Source organism: Buceros rhinoceros, unplaced genomic scaffold (assembly GCF_000710305.1).
Source record: "Buceros rhinoceros silvestris isolate BGI_N320 unplaced genomic scaffold, ASM71030v1 scaffold6232, whole genome shotgun sequence".
Taxonomy (NCBI): Eukaryota; Metazoa; Chordata; class Aves; order Bucerotiformes; family Bucerotidae; genus Buceros; species Buceros rhinoceros.
In genome coordinates this window covers 6,779-19,239 of record NW_010400560.1, presented here as the reverse complement: position 1 = coordinate 19,239, position 12,461 = coordinate 6,779, and the positions used below count along the sequence as shown (strand labels likewise).

Genomic DNA, 12,461 nt, shown 5'->3' with positions numbered 1-12,461 from the left:
TGAAGCTTAAGCCTGTTGGGCGTATTTCTCATTTGTTTTGTTGGAATAGCAACTGTGCAGTTTCCCTCCTTCCTAAGACAGCAGGGAAGGGGCTGGGCCCATGCTACCTACAGACTAGAAAACAGTGCTATGGTTGCATCTTGGCAAACTTCCTGATATTCACTGAGGAAGGTGAAGGGTGAAAGGCTGACAGATGCACTTCTATTTGAGGTAGTGGCAGCTGCTTCCAGGGACTGTCTTAGTTCCCTCAAATGCAAAGCCTCTGAACACCAACCAGACTTGTTAGAGGGTGTTTTCCCTCTTCCTCTGACCTCTCCTTTTGTGGGAGGAGGCAAAGGCCATGGCAAAAGAAACTGAAATCTGCACATAGAATTGGTTAGGTTGGAAAAGACCTTTAGGATCATCAGTCCGACCATTAACCCAGCACTGCCAAGTCCCCCAGGAACCATGTCAGGAGAAGAGACCGATCCCCACCTTCCTACAACCTCCTTTCAGGTGGTTGTAGAGAGCAAGGAGGTCTCCCCTGAGCCTCCTTTTCTCCAGACCAAACAACCCCAGTTCCCCCAGCCACTCTTCACAGGACTTGTCCTCTAGACCCTTCACTAGCTTTGTTACCCTTCTTTGGACACGCTCCAGCACCTCAATGTCGTCCTTGTAGTGAGGGACCCAAAACTGAACACAGTATTCAAGATGTGGCCTCACCAGTGCTGAGCACAGGGGGACAATCACTTCCCTGCTCCTGCTGGCCACACTATTGCTGATACAAGCCAGGATGCTGCTGGCCTTCTTGGCCACCTGGGCACACTGCTGGCTCATGTTCAATCAGCTGTTGACCAACACCCCCAGGTCCTTTTCTGCCAGGCAGCTTTCCAGCCACTCCTGCCCAAGCTTGTAGCATCGCAGGGGGTTGTTTTGACCCAAGTGCAGGACCTGGCACTTGGTGTTGTTGAACCTCATACAGTTGGCCCTGACCCATTGATCCAGCCTGTCCAGATCCCTCTGAAGAGCCTTCCTACCCTCAAGCAGATCACCACCCAGCTTGATGTTGTCAAACATGTTCAATTCTCACTAAGAAGATAGGTTCACAGTGGTTGGAAGGAGAAACAACACTGCCCAAGGGAGATCTGTGAAAGCTGTTTACCTCCGAGTCGCCCATGACAGATGTGGCCAGATTGTTGGTTTCTTTCTGCAATAGGTTTGTTGGGATGCCTTGCTTGAAATCCAAGCAGATGAAATTCCCATCCAGTATGCCTACTATTCTCAGTGGTGAAGCTAGGGGATAAGCAAGTATTTCTTGGGATTCACCAGGTCACCATCTGCACTTTCCCCTCGTGTCAGTGAACGCTGTTAAACTGTTCCCAGGTTCTTGGACAGAGCCACCTTCTTTATTGCCTAAGGACTTGTGCAAAGCAGAGTTCCCTGAGGCAAGAGGCCACGGAGAAGTGCAGAGAGCAGAAGGCAATTGGTCAGGTGCTGCAAGCTGACCCTGCCCTTGCTTATTGCTGTCTTATAGATTGAAAAGGACTTGCTCCGCACCATGCCCAGCAACGCCTGCTTCTCCAACATGAACAGTATTGGAGTGCCACGGCTACGCAGGATACTACGGGGACTTGCCTGGCTCTACCCAGAGATTGGATATTGCCAAGGCACTGGCATGGTAATCTGCTTTCAGAGTGTCTTTCTTAACAAGGATTGTTTTGTCTGTGCTGTGGCAAGAGATTTAAGGTGGTTGGTGCTGCCAGACATTATGACCTCCAGATGAAGTCAAGGGAAATCCCTTCCACGTGGAACGTTTTTCCTAGGGAAGGGACAACAGAGTAGCGCCATGTGTCCAAAGATGTGGGAATAATTCATTTCGTTTGTTGGGGAGGGAGGGCATTACCCTAAGGAGAAATTACTTTAGTGGGAGAGTGCAGGAGAGGTGCTGTGGAGGAAGAAAGATGTTGGTCACCAAGATACTCATCCATCTTTCCATGTGAGGAAGTGGGGAAAGAATTCTGCTCCCTTTAGAACATGCAGTTCTTCTTTCTAGGTGGCTGCCTCTCTGCTGCTCTTCTTGGAGGAGGAAGATGCCTTCTGGATGATGTGTGCTATCATTGAGGAACTGGTTCCTGCATCCTACTTCAGCACCACCCTGATGGGTGTGCAGACTGACCAGCGTGTCCTGCGACAGCTCATTGTGCAGTACTTACCCCGCCTGGACAAGCTGCTCCAGGAGCACGACATTGGTAAAAGTGTGCCTTACAAACCATAGCTTTTCTCACCAGGATGACATGCAGACAAAAGTTACTGGTTTTGTTTCACAAAGGGAGCGCAGCAGGGCTAGGAGCAAAACCTCCTGGCCCTGGAGGCAATGCCTCATCATCTTTGAGCTGGAAGGAGAGCAATTAGGAGAGTCCATTTTCACCGGTTCACTGAGTTCCTTTGTCACGTTTCTTTTCTGTGTCTTTACTCACAGAGCTCTCCTTGATCACCTTGCACTGGTTCCTCACCTCCTTTGCTAGTGTTGTCCACATCAAGCTGCTGCTGCGTATTTGGGACCTCTTTTTCTACGAGGGCTCTCTGGTGCTCTTCCAGCTCACTTTGGGCATGCTTAGTATGAAGGTAATTCCCACCTCTTCTTCCTCCTTTCTAGTCCTTCGGTGTTTAATTCTGAGCAAGAAGGTTTTGTATCCACTTCCCCTGTGTGTTTTGAGAATGTGCTGGGGAAGATTACTTCCTTCCTCCCTCAGAACTGGGGTCTATGAAGAACTTTCAAGGCCACTTCACAGGATTCAGGATTGCCTTTCCCCTGCCTACCTCATTTGTTTCTATCAACTGCCCTCCTCTATTCAATCTAGATTCCAACCTGAGGGTCCCTCTTACCTGAATCAAGATACTTCTTGATTTTCCCATCTCTGTGCAGAGATACAAAGCCAAGGTTGTGGTCGTCCGGGAAACTTTTGATGGCATTGTTGAATGCTCCAAGAGATTAGCGTCCTGGCTACATTTGATTTGGCTGGCTTACATTTAACCACCTGATCTTTTCCTTTGTATGCAAAAAATCATTGTGTCATTCAGCTTGCTACATGAAGGGCAAGGGTGAGCCTGCCAGGAGTAAGGGGAAGGTGAAGCACAGTTTGACATGGTAGGTGCTCTATAGTGTGTGGGGCTGAGCAGCTTCCATTCCCTTGTCTTCAACAAGATCCCTGCAGTGGGTGGTCCTGGCAGTGGGTACAGGGTACAGAATAGCTTCTGGTTTGTCTTTCCTTGCTAATTTGACTTCATTTCACTGATGAGTGCTGTGATTCAAAAACATACCAGCTAGAATTTTGGGGGCAGATTGCAGTGCAGTAGTAAAAGATGCTGTTCCCCTTTCACAGGTAGCTTGGATTCATCCTACTGAAGTTTTTAGGGAATTATCTAGCTGTACCTGCATTGCTTCTAGCCCAGGCTGTACGCTCAATGTAATTGCATGTGGCAGCCCCAAGAGCATTGCTGTCGTGCTCACTGTTCTGTGTGACAAAATGACTGCATTGTTGCAGGAGGGTGAGCTAATCCAGTCCGAGAACTCTGCGTCAATCTTCAACACGCTCTCAGACATCCCAAGTCAGATCGAAGATGCGGATGTGTTGCTGCGGGAGGCCATGCGCGTGGCTGGCTCGCTGACAGATGTGGCGGTAGAGACCCAGCGTCGCAAACACTTGGCCTACCTCATTGCTGACCAAGGGCAGCTGCTCAACTCCAGCACCACTGTCAACAATTTATCCAAAGTGAGTGCAGAGAGTCTCACCTGCCTCTGCTGCTCCTTTTTTGCCATCCCCTTATGTGTTCCCTCCCAACTACTCTTCATGAGCATGAGGTCCTCCTTTGTGAGATGATTTTAGCTCCAGAATGACTGTTTCATCCAGTGGAGGAAAAGGTTTTGGAAAGTGTGGGGGAGGTCTGTACTAATGAAATACTTCTAGATCAGTCCTGGTTGAAAAATCCCCAGGTGAAAGGGATATTGGCATTGATTGTAATTATCATTAATGAGAATTATGAGGGAAAGTGATGAATTTTATTAATGGAAACTAAAAGAAACAACATATGGGTTTGGCAGAATTTGCTTGGAGGATGCAGAGTAGGAACTGGAGTTAATCCATTAGTAAGAAACTGATACGCTAAAATAACTCTGGAACGTACAGTCAGAAAACAGCAGCAGCTTTTGAGAAGCTTAGTTAAAAACCTCTGTTTAATTTTGGGCTAGAGTCTGCAGATGCGGATGTAGTAGCTCCTGTTTGTCAAGACTGTGTGGAAAGTATATTCTTGATACTCGTCCACGTGCTCATCACAAGACACTCCTGCAATTCTAAAATGTAATAGGCATCCACTTAGAAATTTATATATAAATAGGTGTAGAACTGCATTTGGCAACAAGCAGAATTAGAACTAAAATTATTCACTTGAATCATAGTTGGTTCTTGAACTTTAGTTATGCTTTCATAATAATTGAGCTATAATTAACCCATTGCACATAGAGCAGATCAAGCAATAGAGATAGAGCTGATTCATTGCATTAGAACTAGAACAGCTCCTGTTTTAAAACAGCCTGTTCACTTGGCTGCCCCTTCCAGTGGTAACTGTCCTGACCCCTTGCCCAGAGCTGACCAGTGTGGAGGGTTGCTTTATTTTATTTCTGAAATCTGTCCTAATGTGCGCACTTTGTTCTCCCCCTTCCCACTCCCTCAGATTGTGCGGCGCAGGACTCAGCGCAGGAAATCTGGCATCACTTCTCTGCTTTTTGGTAAGGACAATCCTGTGCCGTTGATGGATATAGTAGCCAAGGAGGGAGGGAGGTGAGGCAAGTAGGGAAACACTGAGACAGAGGAAGAAAAGGGAGTGAGATCTGAAGAATGAGAGGGAAGAAGTGCGTTGGCTTGCTTTGGTCTGAGCTCAGAATATGGATTTTAGGTTAGATGGTTAGTTCTTAAATGATGACTAATGGTGGGCTGCAGCTTGGCCCAGCTGTAATGTGCTTCTTGCACTGACCAACAAGTCAAGCACATTTTCTGACCGACCATATGCAGTCCTTGGGCTGGATGTTGTAGTTGCCTGGTCTTACTCTGCTTAGTTCAGGAACATCTCTGAAGATCTGAGACTGGGTGGGATGCTCCAGTGTGTCACTTACCAAAATTTATAAATGCCGACATCACTGATGTTCCCCCTTACTTTGAGAGTTCAGTGTTGTGAACGCTTTTGAGTCTTTAATTTTCTTCGCTTGTGAGCTAAGCCAGTGTACATCCAGAAAGCATGGAGCCAGAATAGGCTTTGCATGGATTTAACAGCAGCTTGCTTCTGTGACTCCATAATAGCCTTTTCTATTGTAAGCCTCAGTGTCATCACCTTCCTTGCAAGTGGTTAGCTTTCTTGAAATTACAACATCTCACCACAGAAATTGTTTTTCTGGAGGAAGAGAACATACTGAATTTACAGGGTTCAAATAGAGTTCCTGTCGTGGCTGAAATGGCCTGAATAAATCTGAAACTGGGTTTTATTGGTCTTTTCAGAGAAGAGCTTTCCTGATGTTCTCCAGGAAGCTGGTATATTGTCACAGGCTTGCTACAAGCACATTCAGTGTTACATATAAAAGTTACAGTAGAAAACCAGTGAAGCTGTAAGGTCAAGCACGCAGAAGCGAAGAAATGCAGGAAAGTTGCTTGTGCAACCTAAATCAGACCTCTTGTATGTCATGTTATCATACGGTCAGTTCAGACTGAATGGGCAGGGAACTTAGCTGCCGAATCCATCTTTCTTGTGTCACAGTCTCCTTGACTAAGTTTGAGTAGCTTTATGAAAGTGATAGCGAGTTATACCCACGCACAAAGGTAAATAAAATAAATGAAATAGATAAATAAAAAATAAAATAAAGCTTCAAAACGTATCAAAGGTAGAATTGAGATGATTGATAGTGGTTTTTCATTTTAGTGGGGTTTCCATACAGTGACTGTCAAGGTTTTTACCTAATATTCTTAGTAATTAAAACATTGGTTAAAATAGAAGGGTTATCATCCTGCAGCAGATGTCCAGAATGGAGAACTTCAGCCCAAGCGAGGAGAAGGAAGGCTTGGATGTGATAAATTCACCTTATACTGGGAACTGTCAAACAACCTTAGAAAGTCTGCTGCCTGTGATAGTTACTGTGCAGAAGCTGGTAGCTAACCCTTGTCTGGGCAGGAGTGAGAACTTACCCAGACCTTAATTCTTCTTCCTTAGAGCAGATACAGATTTAGTAGTGACTTGGACGGGAGTCGCTGAATCACAGAAGCACTGTTTGGGAGGAACCTCTAGGTGTCGGTAGTCCAACCTCTCTTGCTCAAAGCCAGACTCTTGGTCCTGCTAGGGCAGGTTGGTCAGGACTTTCTCTAGCTGAGATTCAAGGAGTTGGACCAGATTTCTAATGAAAGAATAGGAAGAAGAAACAACTAAAGGTAGTCTGGCAGAGAACAAGATGCGTATGTTGCCCTTCTGTTGGATGGCCATTGCAACAAGGAAAGGCAGGAGATCTAGTCCTCCTCTGCACAACTGTGCAGCTAGTCAGTCTTTGCAGGCTCAAAATAGAGCCTCCTCACATATGGCTGGTCCTGCACTGGTTTCCCATTTTGGAAATGTACATGGAGGAGTGTAGGTGCCATAAGGTAAATCTGGTGGAAGCTCCAGCTGCTTTCCTCTGGATCACGTGTATTCTAAGGTGGGAGGATGTGGAACTTGCTTCCCATATCTCCTGCTTGTGTTTGGGTGGAATTGACCTGAGTGCAGAGGGAGCAGCATGATACTTTGGCCAGAAGCGACTGAAAGATGGCAGGAAGAATCAATAGTCTGTGCAACTGAGGGCAGCCCACGGAGCGGTGTGGCTGTGGTTGAGTAGCTGCTTCTTTAGTCACGTTCTGTTTTAGCAGTGTGAATTTTTGGGGAATTCGCGCTGTCTGCGTGATCACCTGTCTGTTTACAATCTTTGTATCTCTGAATCTGTGGTGAGTCTTCTTACATGCTCTATTTCCTACCCCTGGCCACCGAGAGGGAGGTTTTGTTAATTTTCATTGCTTGGTCTGGGAGTAAGTATGCCTCACAATTTTTCTAGTCCAGAAGCAATGTTCAGTTTTCTCTTAAGCTCTGTGTGTCTGATTCACTAACAATTTCATTTAGCAAATATGAAACAATGATTAAAATAATTTTAAATCTAATTTTGTGCTTCTATTTATGTTTTTAAATTGTTGGTCTTTTTAATTGGGATCACTTACAATTAAAAGATACTGTTAATCACTTTTCAATCTGCAGAAGCTTCATGTGTATACAGATGTATAGCTTGGGCCATATTTTATTATTATTGGTTTCTATAATGCTCTTAAAAGGTAAGCAGAGTACTAATTTGCCAGCCAATGATTTATTTGGGTCTTGCATAAAAGCTGTGTTTATATAAAAATTGGAGTTCAGTGTAAAATACATTGTTTTAAATGTTGGTTTTGTTAATGAAGCTGCCACATCTTCAGAATATTAGAGAGAGCAAAAATAGATGTGTGAAAATACACTTTACATTTAAAACAAACTGGATTTGTTAAGAAAAGAAGCAAATGGTTCATGGTTTCCAAATATCATGTACACACTTTTTAAGGCATTCATATACCTCAACTGTCTAAAAAATCCATGCCATTAGGTATCTTTCTGCATGAATTAACAGAGATAGGCTGTCAAAACTCCTAGGAGAATTAGCAACAGTTGAAAGATGCTTTGGTAACTTCTGCTTTGTACTTATGACCATGTTTGTACACCCAAAACCTTTGAAGTCTGGCTCTTAGGGAGGTCAAGGTCTTAAGCAGATGGTGTGTTTTCTTTCGTGGCTCTGACTTCTAGACTGACACGGGAAAGTGCAGTGTCTTGGTTTTTCAAATCTTTTTCAAGACTCAGTGAAGAATATTCTCTCAGCCTGCGAGGTACGCAAAAATCAGAAGTAGTTCGACCTAAAGCTGTTTCAGCTTCAAGAGAATTTCAGTTGAAGATAATTTTGGAAAGTTCCCTTGTTTTGTGTCTCACCACTCATCTGTCTGTATACTGCATAGACACTTTCCTAAAGCAGAACACGGTACCTTGGTGTACTGAGTTGTGCAGACAGATAAAAGATGGTATCTTCTAGTTCCATAGGTGGTTTGAAATACCAGCTCCTTAAAATCAGAGACAGTCAAATTAGTACTGGATGTTTACGTTATTGAATAGGCTGGCAGGAAGTGCCTGCCTTACTGTAGGCACATCTAATGTCAGGCTTCTTTGATTTCTGCAGAATCAGTGATTTCTAATGATTTCTAATGTTAACCAAAAAAAAATACCTTTTACTTGTTTTCCTTTCCTCACTTTCCCTTTGGCTCTGTGGGCTTCTCCAGGGGATGACGACCTGGAAGCACTGAAAGCCAAGAACATCAAGCAGACAGAGCTGGTGGCTGACCTGCGTGAGGCCATTCTCCAGGTGGCACGGCACTTCCAGTGTGTGGATCCCAAGAACTGCAGCATTGTGAGTGGGAACAGCTGGATCTCCACTGCTGTGTGTTCCAGACATGAGTGTTGAGTGTCCACCAGAGGACAGGAATGTTCAAATGCTCCTGGAGTGTGGTCGTAAGGAGGAACATGACAGGTGTAACGGGTGAAGGATGTCCCTGGTGGTGGGGGGCTGTACTGCAAGGTTGTCTGCCTGCTAGAAGCAGGAAAGGATTTGGGAGTAGGGGCACACAAGCTTTGGTAGATCAGCTTGGAGTTATCTGTTGCTCTTCATCTACATGCATGCTAGGATCTGACTCCAGACTACAGCATGGAAAGCCACCAGCGGGACCACGAGAACTACGTGGCCTGTTCCCGTAACCGACGACGACGAGCCAAGGCATTACTGGACTTCGAGCGCCACGATGATGATGAGCTGGGCTTCCGCAAGAATGACATCATTACGGTGAGTTAGCCTATGAGACAGAGACCAGGGCAAGACCATACAGACCCAACTTGTTTGGGACACTTGTTTTGGGAGGAGATCAACTCAGAGCCCAGTTAGGAGTCTAAGGGAAGCAGCTGGTGTTTCTGGAGGCTGCCTGAGGATGAGGCAGTATGTTCCTGTGAGTGTCGTCTGGTGGGTCATTCTCATTGCAACCAACAAGTCCCTTTCCTAGCTGCCGTACAGCTGAGCAAAAGATTGGTTTGGTCCAGCTTGGGTTGCAGTTTAACACTGTGCCCTGGGCTGTGGTAAGACTGTAAAAGTATCTATTTGCGGTTTCGCTGGGGGCATTCCATCTGAAATTGTGGAAAACAAGGGTAACGTGTTTGCAGTAGCTTTTTGCCCTTGGAGACCCTAGGCCACGTGCAAGAGAACATTGGCAAAACAGTTGAGAAGAAAGCAGTTCCTCATTGTGCACACACAGCCAGGCAGCTGTAGCCCTCCTGGCACTGCACTCTCTTCAACCAGTGTTTTCCACTCCCTGTTTTCCAGATCATTTCCCAGAAGGATGAGCACTGTTGGGTGGGAGAGCTGAATGGACTGAGAGGTGAGAGCAGGATGGGTTGCCCTGGGGAGAGTGGGGGCTGGGTGTGGAGCATCCATTCATCATCCACATCAACTCCTGTGGCACTTTTGCAGCAAAGGTTTTGCTGCTTGCCCAGAGCATGTGCCAGGATCAAGGGAAATATTAAAGCACTGGGTATGAGAGCAGTGGTGCAGCTACCTGGTTACTTCTTGCAAACAGCGAGTTTAGCCTCCATCCTCCTGGCACAGGGTGGTTGGGTGCATGTCATCTCTGCTGCTTGTAGACAGTGTCCCGTAACTGGCTTCCTCTTGCAGTTGCCTTAACTCTTGTCATTTTGAGGCTTTTCGCTTCCTTTCTCGGGATTGGACCCTGAGAACTCTGATTTGTTCTCGGCCTCCACTGGGCTCTGGTCTTGTCCGTGTAGGGGTTTCTCAGTGTCTCTGTCAGGCTCACCTCTCTGTCCTCTCTTGGTAGGTTGGTTTCCTGCAAAATTTGTGGAGGTCTTGGATGAGCGGAGTAAAGAGGTAATTAAAAAAACCCACCATAACAACATCCAAAAAACCCACATAAAAAGAAGAGTCCTGTCAAAACTGAAAACCCATACATGAAAAGAGCCATATATTTCCCTCCTTGCGTCTGTTTACTCTCCCTGGCTATTGATCACTTATTGACACAATCAGGCAGCTTTTCTTCCTAAGCCCGTTTGCTCAACTTCCTCCTGCTGACAGAGTGGAGAATAAGGGCTACAGAGTGCTGCAGGGGGTAGCTGAGTGTGGTGCCTGGGCTTGCAAGGACCCAAGAATGAGCTTTGGGAAAGCTGAGGAAGCAGCAGGCAGGTACGCAGGAGGATCCTGTGGGCAGGCTTTCTGCCTGCTCCCCACTGCCTCTGCACTCCTTCTTTGAGGCCGTGCCTGTGGATTCTGCTCATGTCTTGTGGTCACCACAGGAGATTCTCCCCGAGCAGCTGTGCCCAAGGGCACACTCTATCTCGGTTCATCATGGAGCCAGCTGTGGTGAGATGCCATCTATTTAGAGCAGATACCTCAACATGGCCCCAATGCTGGGGTAACTAGGAGACAAGTGTCATCAGCTGTGGGTCTAGGCAGTGTGCAGGGGAAGTGGAGAAGGCCCTGTTTTCCCTCTTCTCCTCAGCATTTGGAAAGAGGGGAAGGGCTAGAGAAGCCCCTAGAGAGGTGTCACTGTTGGGCTCTCACTTGTTTCCTTGCTCCCTTCTCAAGGCTGGTTCCTTAGATGCAGATCACCTCTCTCTGTGTAAACACACCCTGTACTGCTCAGTGGTTCTCCTCCCAGCTGTGGAAGTAGAGAGGATCTCACTCATCCTGATTTTGGATTGCTAACAGCCTATCAGGGGGATCCCTCAAAGTGGTGTACCAGCTCACCTGGGAGTTCGAACTGTCCCCGTTTGTCTCGACTTTTAGAGGTGTACAGAGTCCCAGAGACCTCCAGTGCAAATCCTTCTCCTTACCGTAGCCCAGTCAGCATCACACCAAACCACAGCAGTTCCTACATGCTGAACACTGCCAGGATAGTGCTGGGGTCACCTGCGTGGTCTCCTGGCACCATCTAGGCACAGAGGTCCTGGTGTCTTAGCAAATCCCCAGGAGTAGCACTGAACATGGTGCCTTATGCAAAAATCAGCAAGAGCGTAAGGGGTTAAGGGAGCAGAGGCTGGTGGGCACCTGGGAGCAGAAGAGAGAGAAGCTGTAGGTGAGCAGACCACTACCATGCTCTGCCTCCTCGCCAGTATGCTGAGAGCAGGCTCTTCATACTCCTCAGTACTCCATCGCTGGAGATGACTCAGTCACAGAAGGGGTGACAGACTTGGTGCGAGGGACGCTGTGTCCAGCCTTGAAGTCCATATTTGAACATGGATTGAAGAAGCCGTCTCTGCTGGGGGGCGCCTGCCATCCCTGGCTGTTCATTGAAGAGGTGAGATGTCTCAGCTCCCTTCATGGGGCAGTGTTGCTGGAGGGCTGGGCTGAGGCGGCTGCAGAGCAGTGTGTGCTGACTGTCCCTCTGCCTTACTAGGCTGCAAGCCGGGAAGTGGAACGGGACTTTGACTCTGTGTATTCCCGCCTTGTGCTCTGCAAGACTTACAGGTAAGGCCACTTCATTCACGTGAAGCAGCTGGGTCTGTGCCCTGCTCCTGTGTGCTCATCAAACTGGTGCTGCTCTCCACCTTGGGAAGGGTCATGGTCTGCCCTGTCCTCCTGAGGGTGTGATCTCAGCAGGCTGCTGTGCCCATGCAGACTCGGGCTTGGCAATAGTTCTTGTGCCCCTTCTCCGGGCTCCTGTGTGTGCTTTTGGGGCTGTATCTTGCTCTCTCCTGGCTGCAGGATCACCTGTGGGCTCAGCAGTAGCAAGGGGTGTGGAGGGGGAAAGGCCTGCCTGTGTCCAGAGTGACACTGGAACTAGCTAGGTCTCTGCTGTGATCTTTGCAGGCTTGATGAAGATGGCAAAGTCCTCACTCCAGAGGAGCTGCTTTACCGGGTGAGTGCTGCCCCCCGCCCAGGCAGAGCCCAGCTCCTAATATGGGGAAGTTTCCCAGGAGGCTGCTGGAGGGTGGAGGCCCATCTCCAGGGAGGTGCTCAAGAGTCACCCAGACCTTCCCTGATGGGACGAGACCCCAGGTGCCTGGGGAAAAGCAGGAAGTGAAGCCATGAGGAAGGCTCGGCCCCTCTGCTGCTAGCAGGTGGCACTGGGTGAGGGTGGGGGGCTCTGGGGAGGGCAGCATTTGGCTCTGTTGCTGAAATGGCTGCCCAGCCTGGCCAAAGGCTAAGCTGGGATGGCGGTAAGCACATCTTCCCTCCCTGCAGGCAGTTCAGGCTGTGAACGTGACACACGATGCGGCACATGCACAGATGGACGTGAAGCTTCGTTCCCTCATCTGCGTTGGGCTCAAGTGAGTCATCCAGTCCTGATACC

At 47.7% G+C, this 12,461-nt stretch overlaps 1 protein-coding gene across 1 annotated transcript in view; it reads left to right on the top strand.

Annotated features, from left to right (window-relative positions):
- SGSM3 (small G protein signaling modulator 3) overlaps nt 1–12,461 on the top strand; it is a 20,015-nt gene that overhangs the window by 4,524 nt on the left and 3,030 nt on the right. Inside the window, exons 6-18 of the mRNA XM_010131906.1 lie at nt 1,514–1,657; nt 2,033–2,228; nt 2,459–2,604; nt 3,525–3,752; nt 4,711–4,765; nt 8,394–8,521; nt 8,795–8,950; nt 9,482–9,536; nt 9,990–10,039; nt 11,313–11,465; nt 11,565–11,635; nt 11,978–12,026; nt 12,353–12,438. Of these exons, the coding sequence (XP_010130208.1) occupies nt 1,514–1,657; nt 2,033–2,228; nt 2,459–2,604; nt 3,525–3,752; nt 4,711–4,765; nt 8,394–8,521; nt 8,795–8,950; nt 9,482–9,536; nt 9,990–10,039; nt 11,313–11,465; nt 11,565–11,635; nt 11,978–12,026; nt 12,353–12,438 (1,517 nt within the window). The remainder of the gene's footprint in view (nt 1–1,513; nt 1,658–2,032; nt 2,229–2,458; nt 2,605–3,524; nt 3,753–4,710; nt 4,766–8,393; nt 8,522–8,794; nt 8,951–9,481; nt 9,537–9,989; nt 10,040–11,312; nt 11,466–11,564; nt 11,636–11,977; nt 12,027–12,352; nt 12,439–12,461) is intronic.